General features: G+C 50.9%; 1 protein-coding gene across 2 annotated transcripts; it reads right to left on the reverse strand.

Moving 5' to 3' along the window:
- Positions 1–463: 463 nt before the first annotated feature.
- On the reverse strand, positions 464–25396 carry RETREG2 (reticulophagy regulator family member 2). Of its 2 annotated transcripts, XM_038421340.2 has the most exons (9): positions 25023–25396; positions 19958–20064; positions 13174–13204; positions 12174–12309; positions 10531–10615; positions 7506–7643; positions 6945–7039; positions 5740–5875; positions 464–4629 (listed from the first exon to the last, which is right to left on the reverse strand). In XM_038421340.2, exons 1-9 carry the CDS (start codon positions 25217–25219, stop codon positions 3905–3907), a joined length of 1650 nt encoding a protein of 549 aa, XP_038277268.1. In that variant the 5' UTR covers positions 25220–25396; the 3' UTR covers positions 464–3904. The 2 variants fall into 2 exon arrangements, with proteins under 2 accessions (XP_038277268.1, XP_043360698.1); XM_043504763.1 differs by lacking the exons at positions 10531–10615; positions 12174–12309; positions 13174–13204 and having other exon boundaries at positions 25023–25238.
- Positions 25397–25432: the final 36 nt, after the last annotated feature.

Raw genomic sequence — 25432 nt, forward strand, 5'->3', positions numbered from 1 at the left:
GAAGAGTGATGCTGAGCGGACAGCCAGAGGCTACAACCAAACAGCTGAGAGTCCTCCATATTCTCCCATCCTCTCATTGTCATTGTAACAACTCTCCAAGGCTGCTGGCTGAGCAACTGCAACAGAAAGGGGTTTTTCTGAGCAATGAGTGATCCGGGGGGGGGGTGGTTTGGGGGGGGGGGGGGGAGGAGAATCCAAGCTGATAGCCAGCCACTTGCCAGCTGGCTCTACCCCACCCTAACCTGTTACCTCCCTCGCGGGGCTGCCCACACCACCCCAACAGCAGATACACGCCTCGAGTCTTAGCAGACTCTCATTGCTAGCTCTGCTTTGCGTGTACAGTACCACCATAGACAGACATCTGAAAAGAAGTGATTTCTCCCCCCATGCCTGGTGCTGAATGTCAAACTGACAGCCCAACGAGAGGGATGTCTGCAAGACGAGCTCGAAAGACTCCACCACATTCAGCCAACAAACTTTATTGCCCAGAACTTTCTCCTCTAACGTTTTTTGTTTTTATTTTTTTATTACAAACTCTACATTTTGCTTTTAAATATAGCCATAGAATGAACACAGATTACAAGGACCCCTTCCCCCCCCCACCCCTTTTCCTGGATGTTATTAGGAAGAGTAACACATTTTTATCATCAGGTCTCCTGCAGACCTACCAGCAATGAAAAACCACCCATTGCTACCAGCTCTAGTGCCTTAAATCCTCTTGTGGACATAGTTCTCAGGGAACAGGTGGGCATATGAGCACAAGCATACAAGACACCTTCCCCTCCCCACATCCTGAAAGAAAATTTGGGGTCCAAATTGTTGTGACCCATTTGTGCACCTACTATGCAACAATGCCTGGGTTAGCGACACACGGCAGCCTGTTCCCTGGATACGTTGGCAGGGGCTTTTTGGAACCATGTTAGCACCATTTGAACGTGGGCGGCTGCCACGTGGGCCACGCACACGGCCTGGTAGACCACAGGATGCTGTGCTGCGGCCAGGATTCCCAGTGCGAGGCAGGACGAGGGGGCTCACGTGTTGCTTTGGAAGCCTACCAGGAGCTTATCTAATTTACTCCAAAGCAGGCTGCAGCCACCCTCATGAGACATGGTGTCCTCCGAGGAAGAGCACTGCTTGCGAGGGGCTACACTGCTCTGGTAAAGGGGGAGAGAACAGGCTCCATTTGGGCCAGTTTGGCATCTGTTGGGCTAGGAGGAGGTTTTTGGGAAGTGCCTCTATATTATCTACTCAATAAATAATCTAATGCTTCCCAAACCTGGGATCTGAAAGCAGATCGTCCTAGCTCGAAAGAGGCCAGGAGGGGCTGCCATTAAAGAATTCATAGGCCCATAAGCCACCACTCCCATGGAATGTTCCAGTGAGCAGGGAAATCACACAGAGTGCAGAAGTGTCCATCTAGGCAAACAGTGACAGAGCTACCAACTCCTCTGGAGTCTGCCCTGTCCCGCACAAACAGGGAAAGGGGGAGAGTAGTCCACACACAATACAGAGGGACAGCCAAAGCCCAGCTTCAGCTGCCGTCGTGGGGCCACAGAACGCTCCAAAATGCTCTGCCCAAGGGGTGTAGCAAGGACGTCATTGGGCCTCTGCTCCCATCCCCAGGTTCTCTCAGCCCTCTGATCTCAGGAGAGTTTTCTGGAGCACAAGTCGCTGCAGATTTAAAAGCTCTGCTGTCAGTTATGAGATAAATCCTGTCAAGGGGCTGCGCCTGGGTGTGCGATGAGCTGACATGGTCTCAGCTCTGGGACAGAGCGTGCTGGCAGGGGAGCACGGCAAGGCATCCTGCCTCTGCACTCAGGCTAGACAGACTCCCACCCTGGGCCCATACTCCAGGGACTGGTGGCCACGGCCGTGCAGCCTCTCACTTGACTGCAGCACCCTAAGTAAGAATTGATAGAGGCTGCAACAGCCCTGTACCTACGTAAGAGTCCCACACCTCCACTTCCGCTAGCCAAAGACCCCTCGCGCTGCAGAGTCTACGTGCAATGAGGACACAGAGACCCCCCAGCAGTAACTCAGTTCCCTGCTCGGGCAGTCTCAGCCAGACCCCGGGGTACATGAAGACAATACGGAAGTCAGAGGGATTGTATGTAATAGGTGCGAAGACAGGCAGGGGGGCTCCAGGCAGCCTTGCTCTTGGGCATGTTGGCCTATATGCCCAAGGCAGAACCCGAAATCCCACAGCCCACCATTACACAGAGGCCTTTTCCACGTTTCCCTGCAGTGCTCTGCTGTCTATGTGGAGACAAAGCTAGCCCGAACAGGCCTAGACACTGCCACGGGTACGTGCTGAGCCTTCACACGCTGGCCGAGACATTTCCGCTGCCTCCAGCCCAGGGCCTGTGCACAGAAGCTGCCAAGTCAGTTTACAGCTCCCCCCTTAGAGTCAGTAGAGCCTCTTGTTCCCATGCCAGAGCTACGGCCAGGGACGCCATTCCCTGCTCCAGGAACATGACAGCACAACAGAGCCATTTCAGGCAGGACCTAGAGCTAGGATGGCCTGTGGCTGCGATACAGCAAGCAGAGCCTCCTGATGGACGCGAGACCAGAACCTAGTCCACGGTACACTCTGGGTATCCAACTGGGCTAGAATGGGAGGTGCTTCCAACAGGCCTGCTTGAGGGGACAGGATCAGAGGCGGCTCTTCAGTCCCTCGCACTGCCCTGAAAGCTCCCAGGCCCAGCTAGGGCAGCCCTGCCAGAGCAGGAGCAGGCTCACTGGGCAGCAGTGACTGGAACAGAGATGCCAGGTGCTCACAGCAGGGAAGAGCCAAGGACAGGTGGTAGAGTGGCGTTGTACTGGCCCGGCGTGGGAGGGGGCACTTGGGACAAAGTGCAGTAAGAGATTACAGAACACTGCCTAAAAACCGCTTTTAGTTATTTAAAAAATTAAAGATTGTGGAGTCCCCCTCATACAATTACCGTCTGCGCAGCCGCTCAGACTAGAGCCACGAAACAGCCTCACACATAAAACAATCAGAGTCTTCTCTGCTGCACAAGACAAGTTTATAAACTCCTTCCAAGCCACTGGAAAGCCAGCCAGCTGCCACAGCGAGACACTAGACAAGAGGAAGCAGCACTCAGGGGTCTGGCTTGGTCATGCTTATTTAGAGCACGATGGTTTGAGGAGCCATCTGTGTGCCGCAGAGTTAAAGATAGGAGAGAACCAGGGCGCACCAGAATAGGGGCAAGGAGCAACTGATCCAGACCTAGAAGCTGCTCCATTCACAGCAGTGGTCTCCAACGCAGGCAGGTAGCATAATTCAGGCCAGACACACAGGGAAATGCCTGACGCTCCGTTTGATGGAGACGATACTAAAATCTGGTATCAGCCTCGCAGGTCCCTTCCTACATCCACCCATCTTTTCCTTGCTGGTAGGAAGCAGCCTGCCGCTGCTCTTCCCCCTCTCACTGCCGCCCCCCTCACCCCCAGAGATCTGAGTTGTATTTCCTTCCCCTTCCCCCACCCAGCTGAACCAAAGACACTTAAAATTATTTACACTTTTAGCCATTTAAAAACCCAATAAAATAAGATTGCATCTGTCCTACCAGGGATGTGGGTATAGCAGCAGCTACATCTAGCTCAGTACTCTGCGTGCAAAACAAAAGACAAACAGAAGACCGACCAAAATACTGCACCATCACTAGGAAGCTTTTGCTGGGGTTGGTGTTACAATTGCAGCCTGGCTCCTCCCCTCACTCAGACTGAGGATGGGAAGGATGGAAAGGATGGGTTATTCCAGACACAGCACATTAACACAGACTTTTTGCCATCCTGGTCAACATGAATATCTAAAACGGACTGGACATTGCTGCAAGAGTCCGTCTGTCCATCCATCCTTCCTTCCAGGGACGACGAGGAAAGAGGGGGCGACAGAGACGACCTAAGACAAAGATGCTGCCTCCTCTGGATCCTCTCGCTTTGGCAGCTCGGAAACTGCAGGCGAGGAGGAAGCTGGAACCGGAGCGATGGGCAATTCCTGCACTTCCTTCTCTCCTCCAAGCCCCATCTCTACATCCATTTGCTCCAGCTCCCTCTGATCCAGTAGCTCAAAGTCATCCACTTCTCCCTCCTCCTCCAGGGGAGCTGCAGTCTCCATCCCCACCACCTCGGTCTCTGACAGCTGTGCCTGGAAGTTCAGTTTCTCTTCGGGCTCAGTGGGGAGGAACTCGGAGAGGGAAGGCCCCTCACTAGCTTCAGAGGAGTGCAGCAGGGCCGAGAGGGTGTTCTGCACCACCGTAGTGATCGCAGTGGCGACGATCTCCTCACTTAGCACATCGATGCAGATGCCCAGGCTGGGGGCAGAAGCAGTCTGCGGCTCTGGGCTGCTTGGCACCGCTTGCCCGTTCCCATTGAAGTGCGTATTTACAAAATGGAGAGGAGAAGCTAGATGGAGAACGGAGAGGTCAGAGTCCACAGCTTCCTTTTCTGCAGAGTCCAGCTCGTGGGCAGCATGGGCAAGCTCAGGGCCCAGCGGCACCCCGAAGGCATCGTCATCGCTTTGTGGCCCCAGGTCTCTGGAATGATACTCTTCCACGGAGGGGAACTCTGCCAGGTCCTTGGCGAAGGACTCCTCCGGCTCACTGTGCAGGCTCTGTTGATCCAGGTCTGAAAGGCACAGCCAGGCAATGGCATTACCAACAACTTCTCCCACTCTCCACAGTCCCATTCCCTTAGGCCCAGGCTGCGCTCTGCCTGCTCCAGCTGAGAGATCAGCTGATCTTTGCCCCCCCAGGCAGCTCCATCCTGGTTAGTGTGGAAGCAGGGAGTTGCCCTGTACTCCCACGAGTGGAGTGCTTGAAAGAACTTGACTTTGGGATTCAAGCTCCTCCAGAATTTAGCTTCTTCCTGCCTAGGAGCCACTTCTCTTCACTCTGCCCCACCTGTGGGATGTGCGGAGCAGGTGGCTCACCTGACCATCCCCTTCTTGCCATCCTCCACCTGCCACTGGGCCTGTTCATGCCTAGAACTCCTGTCACACTTCCACCCTCTCCCCATTTAAGCCCTTCTCAAACCCACCCTGAAGGGTCTGACGAGCTACACGCCCGTAGATTACCCAGTCCCCACGACTCCTCCTGCACACACCCAACCAGCCCTGTGACCCTGTCGTCATCACCACACAGCCCTCGTCAGAGCCAGGGAGCGCTGCAGGACAAGGCCTCTGGCTTTGTTTCGTACAGTGCCACGCACACGTCATCACTTGGCCGGGTTTGCCTGCCTCTCTGCTCACTGGCAGAGCCTTTGAGGACTGCGCTGCCTCCCTTTCCAGAGTTAGGCAGGGAGCAGGGCAGAGCATGGAGCAGAATCATCCAGGCAGCAGAGATCAGACAGCCAGAGCAGTCATGGCTATCGGGGAAGCCATGACAAGATGTGCTGCTGCTAATGCCCCCCCGCCCAAGGGAGCAATTGCACAGAGCCCATCACCATGGGGGCTGGACTATCAGCCCAGCTGGGAGAGTTTCAAACACCCAGAAATGACAACATACCCACTTCCAGTCCAGTGATTAGGAAGATGGGGTATGCCACTTTAACTGCCAAGCGAGGGTCTCCTGGCTTTCTTCTGGCCCTTTTCCCCCTGCAAAGAGCCTGGTTCTCCCCCTGCCCTCCAGGGGCCTGTCCCAGCTCCAGGGGTAGGGAGAGTGATGGCCTGTTCCTACCAGACAGCTGTTTCAGGACAGTGTGTGTGGGGTGAGGGTGGGAATTACGATCACCACATACCTTCAGACACATCAGTCAGCTGTGGGGTGGTGGCCCTGGAAACAGAGAAGCCCCCGCTCTCCAAGATGGAAGCCTCCTCATCAGAGAGCTCGGAGTCTGTAATCGCCAGCGCTAGTGCTGTCTTCTTTACATCCACCTGTGGCGGAGAGGAGTTAGGTTTGGGTGCCAGCTGGCTCCTCTGCCCAGACCAGAGCCACAGGGGCAGAAGTTATCTGCCAGATGAACTGTCACACAAGGTTCTCATACTCGATGATTCTGCTCAGCCCCCTGCTCATAATGACACTGTCCAGGCACAGACTCATCCTTGCTGCTCCTGGAGCGAGCTCGGATGGGTTTGCGTCCTGCCAACGCCCAACATGGAGGGCCCAGTGAAAAGCACGTGTGTAACTCCTACGAGCCCTAGAAATCCCCACAGCAGGGGATTCTCCCCTCCTGTGGTAGCTACAGAACACCACTGTGGCAAAGGGCAGGGCCCCCTTTCACAGTCCTGCCAACAGGCCATGCCAAAAAAGGACATCCGTACACACACAACAGCAGAGAGCATTGCAGATACTTTCATGTGACCCAAAGCTTCTCACTTCCCAGCCCAGCTTCTCCTTCCACTGGCAACTGCAGCAAAACCAGATGCCTGATCTGATCACCCCATCAACATGGAAATAAACGGGACTACACATTTCCCATCTGCTGAGCAAGCACGAGTGGTGGGGAACAGCTCCATGACCCTTTACCCGGGGCGTGATTAGGGTTCCAGGAAATAGCAAGCTGTCTGCACCACCAGCACAGGTGCCTGCAGGCCCGCAGAGGCAGGTGCAGTGACTCCGTCCAGAGCCCATCGGGGCTACTCTAGTCACTGGCTCAAGGGGTCAGGGAGAGCAGGGCAGGGCATTCCCTTACTCCAGGGCTCAAGGGCGCCAGTTCCACAAGGGTCCCTGGGCTTTGCACTCCACCACACTGCTCCCGGGGCCACCTGACAAGCAGGCTCTTGGTCACAGCCCCTCCACAGAGGCAGCTCGCACCCCTCCCTGAACACCCACTGGTGACTTTCCAATCCCTGCCAGGGCCCAGAGCCAGGGACAGCTTGGACAGCTCTGCTGCTGGTTACCAGTGTGGCTGCATTCTGACCAACCCGCTGTTCCTGGCTCTCTGGGGAGGTGCTGGCAGGGAAGAGAGGGCTATCTACCGCACGGCTCCTCTGCAGCCCTTACCACTGGGGAGTAGCCAGACAGCTCTGCCTCACTCTCACTCTCGGTCTCCGCCATTGGCTCATCACCTGCCATGGGTTCACTCTTTCCTTGGCGCTCTGTGTGCGGAAATGGAAGAAACTTCACTGAGTGGCACTGGGCTCAGAATCCTGGAAAGGGAGGGAAGGAGCTGCGGGGTCCCATCTAGTCCATCCCCACCCCTGCCCAAAGAGCCAGGTCAGGTTTGTTCCCTTCAGCTCCTTCGCTCGAGTTCTGCCCGGCCCAGTTAAGTGTCCCAAGTAATGGGGCTCTCACCCCTTCCCCTAGGAACCTCTTTCACTATTTGACAGGTCACTGCCAAGCAGTCTCTCCCCATACTCCCAATACTCAGCCTAAATTTTCCTTTGCTCAGTTTTACCCCATCACCCCTAATCACAACCTTTAAGTTGATCCTCCCTCCCCCCAGCTATGGTGGGACATTTCTCAGGCACTCCACAATTATTCCTACTTGCCAATGCTGGTTTTAGCCAAACTGGGTTCCCAACCGGCCAAGGCAGAGAGAATAGAGAAAAGGCATTGCCTTACTTCTCTTCTCGTGCTTCAGGTGCAGCGTCTCTGCTTTCATACTGTAGTCCAGTTTCATCAGGACAGGTTCCAGCCGAGTGTACATCCTCTGGATCAGCTCATGGTAAACCACCAATGGCCAGAGAAGAATACTGAGCACTGGAAATGCAGAGAGAACCCAGAGCAGGTTAGGCATTCGGAAAGGGGTCAATAAGATAGAAAATATCATGTCGCTATATAAATCCATGGTATGCCCACACCTTGAATACTGCAGGCACTTCTAGTCACCTGCTCTAAAAGATATACTAGAATTGGAAAAGGTGCAGAGAAGGGCAACAAAAAAAAAAAAGAGGATGGGTATAGAACAGCTTCCATATGAGGAGAGGACAAACAGACTGGGTCTGTTCATCTTGAAAAAAGAGATCACTAAGAGGGGATATGATAGCGGTATATAAAATCAGGAATGGTGTGGAGAGAGTGAACTGGGAAGTGTTATTTACTCTTCCTATAACACAAGAACTAGGTGTCACCCAATGACATTAATAGGCAGCAGGTTTAAAAAAAAAAAAAAAAAGGATTTCTTCACACAACACACAGTTAACCTGTGTAACTCATTGCCAGGGGATGTTGTGAAGGCCAAAACTATAACTGGGTTAAAAAAAGAACTAGATAAGTTCCTGGAGGACAGGTCCATCAACAGCTCTTAGCTAAAATGGGCAGATCGAAACCCCATGCTCCCAGTGTCCCTAAAACCTCCTGACTGCTAGAAGCTGGGACTGAACAACAGAGGATGGATCAGTCGATAATTGTCCTGCTCAGTTCATTCTCCGTGAAGCACCTGGCATTAGCCACTGTCAGAGACAGGATACTGGGCTGGGTGGACCATTGGTCTGACTCACTGTGGCTGTTCTTAACCTAGGAAAGGAACAACAGGCCAATTCTCCCAGTAGCCAGGCATATGAGCACCAGGAATGAAACTCGATGTCAGCTGAAGAGCAGTCTGATGGCACTGGCTTCACCCTTACAGGTCTGCCAATGCACCTCGCTCCTGATCTGCAGTTCCGCCCTATTATTCCAAGGCTGCTTTCATCCACAAACAGCTTTGCCAACGCACAGCAGTCGTTACCTGTCACACCCCTGCTATTACAAAGCCTGAACTCAACCAACACACCTCATTTCTGACCTCTGAGCTGGAGCTAGAGATGGGGGTTAATTAAAGTGACTGACTTCTGAAAGGGCAGCAGCAACCTAGGACTTACAAGCAAGGCTGTGCCCCAACTGGAAGCCAGTGTGCCGAACACCTAAGTGACCCAATAAGCTAACACGTCCACTAGAGCAGAGGAAGAGAAAGCAGATCAGCATTCCAAATTTCCTAACTGTTGCTCTGACTACGAAGTTATTGCTCTAAATAACGAAGTTCTTTAGGGTGATCTTAAGATAGCCAAGTACTTACATTTCCTTCCAATTTTACCTCCTGCTGCCTGTAACGCTTTGGGAAGGTTGAATACACATTTTCTTTCCCCAGCAACTTTTTCTTTTCAAGCCTGTCAGACATGGACTTGTTCTCTGTTGAAGTTTCAGAGTGACACTGCATTTCTCTGCTTCCCTGCAGGAACATCTGCTTCACTGAGCATGTTAGAGAGACAGGGTGGGTGAGGTAATATCTTTTATTGGACTAACTGGACACCTCACGCACCTTGTCTGTCTAATATCATGGGCAACGCACCTACAACTACACTGCATACAATCACTGAGCACGTAGAACCATGCAGATCTGGGAAGAGGGTTCAATGGTTGACCTTGGCTCCCTCTGCTGGCTTTGTGCTGTACTGCATCACAGTGTAGGTCCTACATAAACAGCACGCTAGCGAATGACCTGAGGCGGCAGGGAGGTGAGGAGTTATGCACGTCACTTTATCTGGTATGGGCTATGGCATATGAAAGAATCGTGAGCACACTTCTACCAGCTTATCAAATGACTCAGGAAAGTCACCAAGGAGCCACTTAGAATCATAGAATCATAGAATCATAGAATATCAGGGTTGGAAGGGACCCCAGAAGGTCATCTAGTCCAACCCCCTGCTCAAAGCAGGACCAAGTCCCAGTTAAATAATCCCAGCCAGGGCTTTGTCAAGCCTGACCTTAAAAACCTCTAAGGAAGGAGATTCTACCACCTCCCTAGGTAACGCATTCCAGTGTTTCACCACCCTCTTAGTGAAAAAGTTTTTCCTAATATCCAATCTAAACCTCCCCCATTGCAACTTGAGACCATTACTCCTCGTTCTGTCATCTGCTACCATTGAGAACAGTCTAGAGCCATCCTCTTTGAAACCCCCTTTCAGGTAGTTGAAAGCAGCTATCAAATCCCCCCTCATTCTTCTCTTCTGCAGACTAAACAATCCCAGCTCTCTCAGCCTCTCCTCATAAGTCATGTGCTCTAGACCCCTAATCATTTTCGTTGCCCTTCGTTGTACTCTTTCCAATTTATCCACATCCTTCCTGTAGTGTGGGGCCCAAAACTGGACACAGTACTCCAGATGAGGCCTCACCAGTGTCGAATAGAGGGGAACGATCACGTCCCTCGATCTGCTCGCTATGCCCCTACTTATACAACCCAAAATGCCATTGGCCTTCTTGGCAACAAGGGCACACTGCTGACTCATATCCAGCTTCTCGTCCACTGTCACCCCTAGGTCCTTTTCCGCAGAACTGCTGCCGAGCCATTCGGTCCCTAGTCTGTAGCGGTGCATTGGATTCTTCCATCCTAAGTGCAGGACCCTGCATTTATCCTTATTGAACCTCATTAGATTTCTTTTGGCCCAATCCTCCAATTTGTCTAGGTCCTTCTGTATCCTATCCCTCCCCTCCAGCGTATCTACCACTCCTCCCAGTTTAGTATCATCCGCAAATTTGCTGAGAGTGCAATCCACACCATCCTCCAGATCATTTATGAAGATATTGAACAAAACGGGCCCCAGGACCGACCCCTGGGGCACTCCACTTGACACCGGCTGCCAACTAGACATGGAGCTAGACTTATACTCACAGATGATGGAGGAGATCATTATGCCTGGAACATAGTGTCCAACCATAGCCAGGATCAGGCACCCCGAACAGACCCTCATACAGAACTGGGGAAACAAAGAGGTGAGGGATGAACAAAACAACAGACAAGAGGCAAAGACGCCATCCCTGCAGCTGGTGCAAGAGACTCGCTCAGCGCCATTTCTCACCTTAAAATATTGTAACAATATTTGCAAAATTAAATCACAAAAGCCTGACCAACCCAATGGCTTATTCTGGCCTAGATTTGTCCTGAGCACCCAGCACTGATGGTCAGAACTCAAACTTCCCAGCCCTAGGAAAAAGCAGAGTGAAGTGCAAAAAAGCAAGTCAGTGTAGAGGAGACCTAGCGAAACCTAGGAACCTGTGACCACCCCCCACCTTCCCAACTAAAGAAGCTTTTTGGGATGTCCTAAACTGTCACACTTCTAAAGTTCAACAAGGTCTCCTGGAAGTAAGATAGAATACATTATAATTAGGCATTAAATAGTGCTGTTCATTTGTAGATTAACATTTTCTAGAGGAGTCTATACTATCCCTTCTGTTACCCAGATGCGGAAACGGAGACACAGAAGTGAGAGGATTTGTTCACAATCCATGGTGCCCTGTCCACCTCCAGCATGGCTCATCTAGAATTGGTGGGTGTGTGACCATCCAGCCAAGACTCTTTTGCTCTTTGTGAGGGGCACAGGCCCTTCTCGCAGATTAGATGATGGTTCTAGGGTACTGGAGGTCTGTCAAAGGGATCAGGGCTGGAGAGACTAGTGCTCAGCAGAGCTGAAAGGCTGGTTCACGAGGTAAAGGAAGCCATCTAGGAGAGTTTGGTGCACTCCGAGTCTCATCTTCTAATTAATTCAAGCTCAACACTAGAGAAAACCAGACTTTAAATTTATGGCATCTGTCTTGAGTCCCTTTCTCCCCCCTTCTGGATGAATGGTGCAACTATAGAGTCATCTGAGAACTGGGTATAGCCAGCAATGGAAATAAATATAGTAAAACCCATTTGCTTCTCTAACTTGAGCATACTAGATTCTACCAAGTCTGCTACAAAGATAGCCTGTGTGGATGTCATTGATCTTTGGTGACGTCGAGGTCTTAAGGCAGGCCAGAACCAAGACTTGGCTATAAAGGGGTAATTCCTCTCCGAACAATATCTGACACATCCATCAACCCCTAGGTTTATGCCAGATTCTTTCACGCATTCAGGAGCCCTGAACACCGCTGCACTGTGGATTTGGAGAATAGCAGCTTGCGGGTGCTGCTTGCAAGGGAGATACAAACAGCTTCCAGCGCTGAACGGAGCCTATGAAAGGGCAAAAGACATAATCGGGTGAACTTCCTACTCAGACTATAAATCAAGGAACAAAGGGCTGGCCATTCCCATAATGGGTTAAGCTCAGCCTCAGCTCACAGGTGCTGGGATCATAATTATTCATTAGCAAAGCTTCCCTTTCCTGATGTCTGGGCAGGGTGGGATGAAAGAAGGGCACCCGCGATCATTAGTGAAGGGCTGTATCAGTGTAAATCTTGCCCTAAGATTCCTCCCATCCCCGAGGCCATCTGAGGAGCCCCTACTACAAGAGGAATACCTCCAGCAGGGGGGAGTGGCATGGCCGACATGTTTACCTTGGCAGGGTTTTGCCTCTTGTACTGTAGCAGCTCTTGCAGGTACAACCTGAAGGTGACCCAGCTCTCAGCCAGGCAAGAGCACAGCTCGGGGACACTGAGAAGGTGAGGCTGTGCTCCAGCTGGCACACTCTCACTAGAGAAACAGATACAAGTGTAAGAGGACAAACCTTCAATGCACCCCATTTCATTGGGGGGGTACAGCAGCCACAGGAAAGCAGGACTCCCTTTCAAGGGCTTCATAATACTGCGGCACATCTCAAATTTAACTTCACTAATGATTCCTCTCTGATTTGCCAACCCCACTCCAACCTCAGACAGGGTCTGACGAGGGACAGCTGAACCCTGCTGAAAGAGCAGGGGCCCCGGCATCTTACTGCAAAACACAGCACCTCCTTGCAAACAGCAACATCCCCATGTCACAGATCAAGAGGTGACACATCAGATCTGGAATTAACCCTCAGGGAGCTCCTAGCATCCAGTCCTGGGTAACAAATGCACTGGAACACTGAGTGACTGTGCTGCCCATAACCTATGGCTAAGCACTGGGGGCCAGAAGCATGCAATTACAGGTGGCGCATATACTCTACAAAAGCCAATCCCAAGGATTTCCTTCTCTCTGGGGATTCTTAAAAATAGGTTGGGACAGATCCTCTTTGCGTGAGCTTTAGGGAAAAATCCTGGACATTCTGAGTGCCAGAAGCACACAGACATTTGAAGGGCATCAAGGTTTCCTGGAATCTTGAAATGCTGTTCCTCGGCAAATGAAGCAAACGGCTCCCACTGCAGAAGGAGGAACCATTGCAAACCCTGCTGTGTGTCAGCTAAAGAACAGGCATTTCAGGAACCATGCACACAAACACACTGCAGTGGGACTGGAGAGCAATCCTGAGCAAGGGCAAAGGAGGGGGGCCAGGCAGAGAGAAGGACAGACGAGAGCACCACACTGACCTCACCATCCCCATTGCCCCCTTTCCCAAGAGGGCACAAGCGAGCCTACCTGTCCCCTCCTGGCTCTTCCGAGGGTTGTGCTGTAGGGACAGAGCAGGAAAGATTCGTTAGCCAAGTGAAAAATAAAAAACACGACAGCTTAATTACCAGGAGCTGCGCAGAGAATTAGCCAGGGGATCTCCCTGTGTGTAGAAATCAGGCTAGAGATGGCTTTTGGGTTTGCATGTGTTTACGTGCAGAGATAAGCAGGAACACGGCCTGGTAAAGGTTAGCTTTCAACACCAGAGTGGCCAAAGCATTGCACACAGCCCAGATTGAGCCCACAAATCTCTGTAATGGGGCCAGTGGCTGCACTTGTCCTAAATTGGGCTGCAACTCTCAGACCCCAGCAGGCAATGCAGTCAGGCCACAGATTCCGTCTCCACTAGGGACACCAATAGAGATTGACAAAAAGAAAAGGAGTACTTGTGGCACCTTAGAGACTAACAAATTTATTTGACCATAAGCTTTCGTGAGCTACAGCTCACTTCATTGGATGCTCACGAAAGCTTATGGTCAAATAAATTTGTTAGTCTAAGGTGCCACAAGTACTCCTTTTCTTTTTGCGAATACAGATTAACACAGCTGCTTCTCTGAAACCTGACAGATTGACGGAGTCCTGCATGCTGAGGCCAGTTGCTTCCATAGGCTGCCACACCATATTAAAGACAAGAGCAGCTGCAATCTCAGGTGCATCCCTTCAACTCCTGACGAGGCACCAATGATGCTCCTGAGCTCCGCAAAAGAGGAGCTCAGAGGCTGTTTGAAAACTGAATAGCGAAGTCCCTGAATATGGTTCAGACTATACCCTGGGCTGTCAGCTACGTGCTGCATTTCCTTTAGCACCTGCCACCCTAGATTAATCTGCTGAGAGTGTTCTGAGTATGCTCCTCTCTGCATTTCATGGCAGGATGTTTGCATGCTAAAAACATCCCCCTCCCCGCACTTGGGTACCAAATAGCACAGACCTGCTGTATAATTCACTAGTTGCGGGGTTCCTGGGTGTAACTATGTCCTGCTGGCGGCACTGACCCCACTGGGAAATCAACGTTATTTACTCTTTGTCCTACCAAGGTGCCCATGGCCCCACTGTACAGATGTAGGTCAGGCTATTGAAGGGCTTGGGAATCTGACAAATGCTGACTGGCCAAGGCATCTCTCCAGCCCAGTTTGGGACGCAGACTCAGGGACAACGAAGCAGGGCTTCTGTGCAGTGCTGAAGGCATTTCCTGATGCTTCCACAACTCCAAGCTCCGATGGAATTATTTTCCTCAAGCATCCAAAAAGTGCAATACAAATAAAGGGCTGTTGTCAGCTGAATTTAGGCCTGGAATTCAAACTGTATGCAAAAAACAGGTTCCTAAGCCCTGTATGAACAGAAGGGCTTTTGAATCTTTCCCCGGTGTCTTGTCAACCAGGAAGTGGAAGTGGTTTGTCTAGTCCAGTCTCACTCCCCCCACCGAGTGAGATGCAAAAAGGAAATAAGCATTCTTCTCAGTGATGAATGCTGAGTGAGACTTGGACTTCTCAGACTTAACTCTCTCCAGTGTTCCCGATTCAGAGATGGAAGTTGTTCTATGTAGCAGATTTGTTTGCTGTACACTGTCCCTGGAAATGACAGCGGTGGGCAAGTCAGTCAAACGCTTCCCTTTGCTGTAAATGCCGAACCGACCAGCTCTTGAGCAGTGCAGCGGAGCGGGAGACAGCATGCGGAGGCGAGGAGGCAATCCTTCGAGTCTGTGACCCAGATTCCCATAATCAGCTGTCAGCTGCCCAGTCACTCTCCTTGCCAGTCTGCATTCTGGTGGCTATTTGATCAGCTCAGCAGTCACACACCGAGAGCCATGGTTTTCTGCCACAGCACGAGATGTGAGCATTATTAATTCAGCCGATTTGCTGTGCTGGGAGTCTACCTCTCTCTTGTGGTGGATGCAAAAACCCTTGCTATCCCAGCTCCATGCTGAAAAGTCTCAAAGGTGCTGCTGCGTCGCAGCACAGAGAAATCCAGCTCTTGGAGGTGCAGCTGCCACCTGCACTACGCCAATATCACTCCGGAAGTTGTTTGGAACCGTCACTTTTCTGTTATTTGCTGCATTAGGTGGTAGCTAATGCAGCCAAGTAATGCCTGCACAGTTATCGTACAAGTGATACTGCGCTGGCCTACCACTGCCACCTCTCTCATTTCCTGAGGCATAGCACCAGGGCTGTGGTATTCCACAGGAGGCCAGGGCCATCAGTGCAGCAGACCGTGCCACAAGCAATGTAGAGTACTGAATCTATGGAGGGAGTGATGGGTCCCGCCGGGGTGCCACATGACTCTGGTGAATATTAGGGTGCCAGGCTGTCACAAAGGGAATGAGATGACTCCTTCCAGAACTACTGACTGACTGACTTTGAAATCACCTCCAAATATATGGTGTCTCTGGGAGATACAGAATGACAGTACATTTTGGGTGTCTATTGCCGCCGACCAAAGCGCAACAGAAATCCATTGGTAAAGAAAAACCAGGAGGTTGTACAGAGTTAGGGTCTTCTGCAGATATTGCCATATTTGGCAAAATTCAAGCTCTCATTTAAAATGAGTAGTTTCCATCCCTTCTTACAGAAGCATGGTCTGTGTGCTGCCCACCTCAATGCACTGCAGAGCCTAGAGAGGGATTACATTCACAACAAAGCTGGAGAGAGCTTCACACAGGAGCTGGGACCACTCAAACGAGCAAGTTTTTAAATCCCCACTCTCCTTGCTGAGATATCATCCACAATCATCCCAGTTAAATCAGTGGGAGGTTAGAGTGTGTATTCAGGACAGCCAGCAGCCCTTAAACACCTGTCCAGAACAGTAATGTCCTGCTGACATTTCACTGTAAATATTTATATTAATTTACAACCCAGTGTAAGCACAGCTTGACACACCAGATTGCATCAAAGAGACGCGACTGCCAGTATTCAGGTCAGGTGATGGCACCTGCAGTTCCTCAGCTCTTAGAAATTCCCAGTGCAAACTCAGCTAGAAAGCAGGCCCTCTTTTTAAAAGAGTACCAGGCATTCATTTGTGTCCTAGTTATTGTCCATACAGAATGCAGCTATTGAGCCAAGCCTCCAACCTGGTGCTGGAGTGTGACTTGAGATGTTTTCCATTCACAAGAGGATCTGGACCCCCAGAGAAGTGAACTTCATGGGTGGAGGCAGGTGTGTTAACCCCAGATGCAGCTCCCCCTACTCCCAGTCAGTCACGTACTCTATTCAAATCCCTCCTGGTACACTTATGCATAAACTTTAAATATCAAGACAAAAAAAGAATGCAGGCATGATCTGCACCTGCTTCAGCTCTGTCTGTCGTCTGGTCAGCCAGCAGATTGTGGTTCCTGTGTGTTTGGTCTAACAGACCACAAGATCCTGGAGGCAAGTGTCTCTCTCTCTCTCTCATATACTCAGTTCTGTATCATGATCCAGTAACGATACTTGTTTGATCCTTATTGCAGGAAGCACCTTCATATTACTGGGACATTCCAAGAGTTAGCTTTGAATGGAAAGAAGGGGAAGTGTCCATGTTTGGTGTAGGTACATGGCTACAGAGCGCAGAATGCATCCATTCCATTCCGATACGACTCCTAACACACTGTGCTTCTCTGTGCTCAAGTTGCGATCCATAATTGTGGCGGGTGAGTCTCTGAAGAATAAAAGCTGATGTTTCATACCAGCTTTCATCCACAAGTGGAATTACTGAGGATACTCAGTCTCCCATGATGCTCCAGCCTGTCACATACTGGTTTTGAGGAGTGTGTGTATATATCTATAAACTCTTACAGATGCTGTACTGACCTGTTTCTTGCTCTGCAGGAAATACAAAGCATGAAGCTACCAGATTGCCATTCTGTGTTTAAGCTGGAGGCCAGACTCAGACAAGAGCCATTACATGTTCAGCTGTGGCACATCGCACTAGGAGGCCCCTTGGTGCTGGAACACAGCTCTTCCCTTGCAGGAGCTAAGGAAATTTGGTACAACGGACTACCCTGAAATCCACGTTGTGACCTAACTGGGTAAATCAGGAAGGTGATTTGCCCTCTGCTGACAGCAGCAGGAGGGCAGCACAGTGAACAGCGAGGGGACAGAACAGCCCATGGACTGGTTTTAGATGAAGCCTGTGGGGAAGAAAGCAACTCAGAGAGAAGCAGTTCTGTCCAGCAACAGTCAGGACAACAGGACGGAGGATGTGCATCAGGCTATCGCACTGAGAGTCAAGGACATGGGATCAGTCTTAACACTGATTTTCTTGGCTCCCTTTCTGCTTCGTGTTATATAACTATTCCAGCACTGTTTTCTGTTTGCCATGTGAGAAAGTGATGGCTTTAGATCTGCTCTTTTTTGAAGGAAAAGTCTTCCCCTCTCCCACCTCTGTAAGACTGTTATAAAGGGCAGCCAGAATTCTGTAAACTAAAGGATTTAACAAGCCTAATGCAAATAGGCATTCTGGAAGATTGGGGGGCATTTTTAAACATTTAAACTCTTCCCTGAAGTGTTGGAAAAACAGCATCATGCTAGTGCTCAAGAAACTAGCCAGTCTACTTTCACTGCCCAAGCTGAACGAAGCACACAGAGTAAACAAACAGCATCAAGAACGAAGAGATTAATACAACTGAAAAAATGTTTACAGTCTAGATAATCTTATCAGGGTTGCATGTGAGAGCTCCCTTGAAGTCACCAACCTAGTAGATCACATATAGCCCATCTTACACACACACACACACACGCGCATGCACACACAGAGGGGCCCCCCCTCTCATACAGAACTGTTTCCTAAAGTCTATTCATTTAATAAATTTAGCTGAAGGAGGGGCTCAAACTATGTGGCAACCAATCACACCTTCTTTGAATATTCTTCCTTGCTGCTACTCTGAGGCCTGGTGTACACCTAAAACTTAGATCAACCTTGCTCAGAGGTGTGAATTTTTCACACCTGTGAGACACATAGTTAAGCCAACCTTAGCCCTGGTATAGACACCTCTATCCCAGAAGAATTCTTCCGGTGACCTAGCCATCGCTTCTCGATGTTGTGGATTTATTGCAGCAATGGAGACACCACTTCTGTCACTGCAGCAAGTGTCTATACTACAGCGGCATAGCTGCAGTGACTGTAGCGTAGACATAGCCCGAGTCTGATGTTGACAGAGTCCCCATAATACATTGGCCAAGATATGCAAGATGGTCCTAGTTACCTACTAGCTGGAAGCCAGATGTTGGTTTGTACAACAAATACAATAACCTAGCTATAGTTCATACAATTGTGTTCATGCCATTGTCCTCTCCGCAACCCTGCTGCGGCCGGAGATGGCTGTATCTGGATTTGACTGTTCCTGACGGAGTGCAGGCCTCTCTCCTGAACAACAACGATGTGATTGTGGCTCAGCCTTGGATAAACACATTGGTTTTGACTGTTATGTTATTGGCAATGTACACTTGTGTCTGGAATCTGCCTCTCACCCTCTGCATTGTGTTTAGAAGGAACCATTAGGAAAAGGCTAGATAATAAGACAGAAAATATCATAATGCCACTATATAAATCAATGGTACGCCCACACCTTGAATACTGCATGAAGTTCTGGTCACCCCCCCTCCACCCTCTCTCTCAAAAAAAGCGGTATTATAATTGAAAAAAGGATAGAGGAGAGTAACAAAAGACAATTAGGGATATGGTCCAGCTTCTGTATGAGTAGAGATTAAAATGACTGGGGCTGTTCAGCTTGGAAAAGCGACGACTAAGGGGGGATACAATAGAGATCTATAAAATCATGACTGATGTGGAGAAAGCAAAGAGTTATTTACTTCTTCACATAACACAAGAACCAAGGGTCACCCAATGAAATCAATCAGCAGCAGGTTTAAAACAAACATAAGGACGTATTTCTGCACACCACACCCAGTCAACCTGTGGAACTCATTGCCAGAGGATGTTGTGAAGATCAAAACTATAACTGGGATCAAAAAAGAATTGGATAACTTCCTGGAGGCTAGGTCCAGCAATGGCTATTAGCCAAGATGGTCAGGGTGACAACCCTATGCTCTGGGTGTCCCTAAACCTCTGACTGCCAGAAGCTGGGACTGGACGGATCACTCGATAATTGCCCTGTTCTGTTCATTCTCCCTAAGCATCTGGTACTGGGCACTGTTGGAAGACAGGCTACTGGGCTAGCTGGACCATTGGTCTCACCCAGGATGGCTCTTCCTATGGAAAGGACAACACTGCAGACTGTTGGACAAAGATCCCTGGAAGCTGAAGAACTCTGTTCAGAAAAAGGGAGGATTAACATAGTGACGTTGATTCAGAGAACCTGGGCTCCGAGGAGTTTCCCACCTGAACTGGCAGAGGAGACCCAGAGTCAGAATAATCCTCATGTTTAGCAGAAACACACTGTACCATCCCAGTCACTGTCTTTTTGACATGCATATCCGAGTTGGCTGGGCCTCGCCAGGCCACATCAAACTGAACTGCTGTCAACAACTTCCAACTGACTGAGGCAGCTGTATTAATCCCCAGACAGACACTCTGACTGCACCAACCATTGTTGCCTCCTCTTTGCACATGCTCCAACCCGCCAAGGAGTCTGCCCAAGCTGGTTTGTGGATTTGAGCACGCTCGATGCAATGGAGGCAGTAGCAGCATAACAAGGCCCTGAAGGAAGGGAAGGTACCTACAGCACCCATAGCGAAGTCAGGGAATACCAGCATTTGTCCACAACCCAGCAGTTGTAACCTCATCCCATGATTCCCCAGCTACAGAAATGTGCATCACCTACCAGAGAAGTCAAACAGGAACCTGGGCTTCCACCTCTCCAGCAAGAGAATTCCAAGCAGAGAGATGCTGAGGAGAAAGAGAGGTCGCAGAGAAGTGGAGGAAAACAACCTGGGAAACCAGACAGAGCGGTCATTAGCTGGTGCACTGGGAAGAACGCTGTGAGCGCCTGCGATTAAGATGAATCCATAATTTTATTGGCAGACAGACTCCCCCCACTGTGCCAGAGTTCCTTCCCGTGCTGGAAAGTAAGGACAGCTGCACAAGTACAAATCCTCACGGCAATATACACTGTATATGCAAATTGTTCTAACTGACTCTTTAGGAGGTGCATTGGGAAGACTAACTCAGTTTTCAAAAGAGCTGTGGTGATAGATGATGCATTGGTTTCTAAACCATCCTCAGATTGCATCAGATGGCAACAGAAACTGATCCTGAATCTGCTTCCAAACACTAGTTCTTTTGCTGGTCCTCTCCCGCACTGATCCAAGCATGGGCCACATGCAGCGTGTGGCCCTACCACTCAGCTGATGTAAATGGATTGGATCCCAGGCTCTCCCGTCTCCCTCACTGACATTCTGGCCTGTACCCAACAGCCCCACAGATCCATGCTCACCCCCAGCTAGAGGGGCTGTCTCCTCCAAGGCAGAAATCAACACTTCATAAATTCAACAGCAAAAGGTGCTCATGAAACAGGTGCCATCCCCCAACTTCAGCCCCACTCTTCTTGGTTTCTCACCCCCCAGCAGCAAGCAAAGAAAGGTTAACGTCTCCTTCCAGACTCCCTCCAGACCCCATCAACCCCATCCTTGGGCCAGCCTCAGGCTGAAGAGGGAGAAATACACTCCTCGCCCTCTATGCTTTCAGGCTGAAAGTTTTCTCAGCCCAGGGAGCACAGAATCACTTATCAAGAGACTAACCTCAAACAGTGAAGTGCACTAAAAACACTGACTAGACACCCAGGAGGTGCACGTATCTCACTGTGCAGAGGAGGCCAACCTGGGCCTCCGGAGCCACATGAGGCTCTTCAGAAGTTAATATGCAGCTCCTTGTCTAGGCACCGACTCCAGGGCTGGCGCTACAGGCGCCAACTTTCCAATGTGTCAGGGGTGCTCACTGCTCAACCCATGACTCTGCCACAGGCCCTGCCCCCTCCCCTGCGCCTGCCATGCCCTTGCTCTGCCCCCTCTGAGCCTCCTGCATGCCACAAAACAGCTGATCAGGAGACGCCAGGAGGGAGGGGAAGGCGCTGCCAGTGGGTGGGAGGCGCTGGAAGCGAGGGAGGGGGGAAGATGTGGCTCTCTGGCAATGAGCATTGATAAATTCTGGCTCCTTCTCAGACTCAGGTTGGCCACTCCTAGTGCAGAGCAACAGAGAGCTGAACTCCAGGGTAAACCAAAGAATCAGAAGTTAGAGAGCTCAGGAGAGAGATTAGGTCTTATCAAGGGCCAGGCAAAACAACCTCCCTTTCCCTTCAGTGGGGCGAAGACAGAACTGTTCCCATCTCTTCCCTCCAGGTGATGATTCTACAGCTAGAAACATACCAGCTCAGGAAGTTTTTCCAATTGTTCACCTTAAATGTCTCTTTTCTGAATTTCAGCTCATAATCTCCAATTATAGCCCCTGTGGGACTGTACTCAGGCCTTCCCCAACCATTCTGTGTCCCATGTACTTGTGTCCCACACCCCATTTTAATCCATTGTAATTGTCGCTTAGCTAAACTAGACACATTTAGCTCCTTTAATCTTTCCTCATACATCAGTCTCCCAAACATACCAGCCTCGCAGCATAGCTCCAGCTTCAAAGCTCTGCTTTGGGTTTACTCTCTATATTCAGCACATTAGTTCACAGTCATTTAAGGTGATGCATATTATGCAAGTTTCTAGCACTTCCAGCCTGGGTAATTTTAAGGAAGAAGGAACAGTAATAGAAGATGATTTAAAATGAGTGATTGGTCAAGTACCTTTTTTCTTCCCATAATTTTAGATTCAATTGTTCATTGTTTCAGCATCTAAAACAAATAAGATTTTCTGACCAATTTTGTCCTTTTCTGTTTGGAAGACCACAGACTGAACATTTTGCCAAAAAAACCTGACTCATTGTTTACATGAGTAAACAGGATGTTTTTCATTCCAGTCCACAGCTTGGTTCTGCCACTCATCCTCCAAATTTGTTAATGCTGCTGCTGTGGGGGGGGTGTGGGGGGGGAGGGGAGGGGGAAGGGGGGAGAAACAGGCAGGCATGCAGGGCAGGATGAAAGGAATGTGCCAGGACAGAAATACAGAGCAGCTATAGGCTTAGCAAGAGATCAGGATCCACAAACACTGAGATCAATTACTGGAGGGACCAAGGTGGTACGTAGCACCTCCTTCCAGCCCAGAACATTACTACTAAACTACTGTGACCGTGGGATGAAGTGCTCTAATATAGCAAGGACAAAGAATTTAACTAGAAACATGCCTGGGAGAGGCTCCAATTAGCTACAGCTGCCAGCAGGAGCATGCACTTTATCATCATAGGCCAAATCCTGTAGAACCTCTTGGCACCTCCCTGGCAGCAGGGAGAGGCCTGTTTGTGCTTGTCGGAGGAAAGCAGCAAGGTTATTCCAGGCTAAACACAAGCCACGCAGTTCTGTGTTAGGGACTGTCGCTGACCTCCTCTTGAATACAGAAATGCAGCCCATAGACCAAGGGAGCATTAGACAGACAGAACATCTGCGCAGAGGCCTCCTCTTTGGACAAGATGGCATACTATATGCTGGGACCCCTTCTACCTATGGTTTGCACCCCCATACTCAGGGCAGATGCAAAGGATTGTTTTAAGCAAGTTAGATGCCAGTTGGCAAGATGTTAGTGTAACTCCCAGATGGGCACATTTTGGATGTTCCCACAGCGAAGTGTACTTGCTGATTCATCCTCCCTCCCTCACTATACTGTTGATTTTTTACAGTCTCCCACATTAGGTACATTCCTGCTGGGAAAAAGAAAAGGAGTACTTGTGGCACTTTAGAGACTAACAAATTTATTTGAGCATAAGCTTTCATGAGCTACAGCTCACTTCATCGGATATACAGTGCCATTTTTTAATTAATCCCAAGAGAAGTGCAATCACTTCAGCTATTAAACACATGCTATAGGGACAGAAAAGTCTTGTACTTTGGTCTTTTAAAAATATTTTGGAGAATTTTAGTTCTCAGAAAAAGGTGAGACTTTGTACTAGGAAAGGTAGTGCAAGCTCTCACCACCCCACTGCCAGCACCTCTCCAGTGTGACCCACAGACACCATTAATTAATTCTGGAGTCCTCACGACAGTTCTGCTAATGCACCTCAATCCTAACCTGCAGCACCCTCCATTAATGCAGCACTGGATCAGTCTAGATGCTGCTAACGTTGCTAGACATGGCAATGGTTTTGCGGTATGGCAGCAACTCAATTTCCCTTTACACTGTTTGCATTATCTTGTAAACATCTGCATGCAACTGCCCACAATGGTTTTCTAGCATAGCACTTTACCCACTGTTCTCACATACTTTCTGCTCTGAGACTGTCATGAGATTTGCCCTGATTTAGCCTGCAGGATGCTTTGAGGATAGCAGGTCATTCTGGGCTTTGTTTTAGTCTCCCCTCAAGCCTCTCTCACATTAGACCATCCAGGTTCTTGGAAGATGTCCCAAAGTGTGTTTAGAAACGATTTCTGAAATGAGGTTCTATGGAACATCACTTGAAGTTCCATTTGCACTTAAATACAGGCTTCAAAACAGGAATTTTAGATTTCTATAAAGATGATGAAGCGAATACACCCTGGCAATTGATGCATGAGAGAATTATAGAACTGGGCACTGAACAGTTCACACCCAGCTTTATACTGGCCATTAAGCCAAAGGAAACTGGTTCATTGGCCTCAAGCTGGGGTCATGTAACTCTGCCCAACTCACAAAGACAACTTGCCAGGAGTTCCAGGGATCCCCTAAATATAAATAAAATCGATCAGCCCTCTGAGACTACTGGTGACATCACAAGATGCCTTATCTTGAGCTATGCAGCCTGGCTGCATTTTGTGATCTGCACCTTAGAGAAGAGGGCAACAGCAAGGCACAGTGCAGAACTCCAGAGACCACATTTCTTCCTGTCCTACAACAGGGTTGCACTTGTCCCTGTCCAGAAGTGATATTGCATTCAGTCCCCTAGGGAGAGGGTGAAAAACACTTGTCTCACCCAGACCTAAAGCAACACCAGTTTTTTCTGAACAAGTAGCACTGACCAAGCTCTGGAGAGAATGCCAACTCTCCCGCCACAGCAGCATCGCCATGAGATGGCATACGTGTGGAAGGGACAAGGCACCTACATCGGGGCAGAGAGCCCCACACTTCACAAATGGACAAGATCTTTAATGCATCTCAGAGAAACAGTCTGAAGGCAGCATCGGGTTTTCTGGGCTGTTCTTGCTGCTTTCCGACCTTGTGGTCCACAGGGAACAAACTGAGGTATCAGGAGAGCAGCATCACATGGAATCCTGAACACACAAGGTAGGGGACACATTTCAACAGAAGCATCGCTGCGGGGCCGAGTCCCCTGCCCCCTTTCCGCCGGAGCAGGGCATCCAGCCAGAACGGGAACAGCCAGGCAGCGCAGTGCACAGCCAAACGGCGGAGCAGAGCCAGGGACCCGACATGAGCATCACCCCTGCAGCATGTAGTGCCAGTTGGTGGGGATCCCCCCGCTCCCCACAGGGGCGGCCCCCCCGGCCTCACGCCCCCCCCCCGCTCCCCACAGGGGCGGCCCCCCCGGCCTCACGCCCCCCCCCCCGCTCCCCACAGGGGCGGCCCCCCCGGCCTCACGCCCCCCCCCCCGCTCCCCACAGGGGCGGCCCCCCCGGCCTCACGCCCCCCCCCGCTCCCCACAGGGGCGGCCCCCCCGGCCTCACGCCCCCCCCCCGCTCCCCACAGGGGCGGCCCCCCCGGCCTCACGCCCCCCCCCCGCTCCCCACAGGGGCGGCCCCCCCGGCCTCACGCCCCCCCCCCGCTCCCCACAGGGGCGGCCCCCCCGGCCTCACGCCCCCCCCCGCTCACCACAGGGCCCCCCCGAGCCCGCCGGCCGTCACCAGGCTGTGCAGCGGCCTCTCCCAGACCAGGAGCCGCTGCGCCGCCGCCAGCGCCGCCTCCCAGCCCCGCAGCCGCTGCCTCAGCGCCGCCGCCAGCCGCTCCATGGCCTCCGCGTCCGCCTCGGGCCCGGCCGCCTCCTCCGCCCGGCCGCCGCCGCTCGCCATGGCTCCTCGGCTCGCGCCCAGCCGCGGGGGAGGGGCGCCTGTCAGCCGCAGCCGGAAGGAGCAGCGCGCTGAAGCCGGCTGGGGCGCGGAGGCGACCACGTGACAGGGGCCGGAGGCGGGGGGGAACTGCTCCCTCCGCACGTGACCCAGGCCGCCTGGATTGCGCACGCGCCGGCTCACAGCGCTACTTCACCCGTCACTGCCTGGCAGGCC

Source organism: Dermochelys coriacea, chromosome 11 (assembly GCF_009764565.3).
Source record: "Dermochelys coriacea isolate rDerCor1 chromosome 11, rDerCor1.pri.v4, whole genome shotgun sequence".
Classification (NCBI taxonomy): domain Eukaryota; kingdom Metazoa; phylum Chordata; order Testudines; family Dermochelyidae; genus Dermochelys; species Dermochelys coriacea.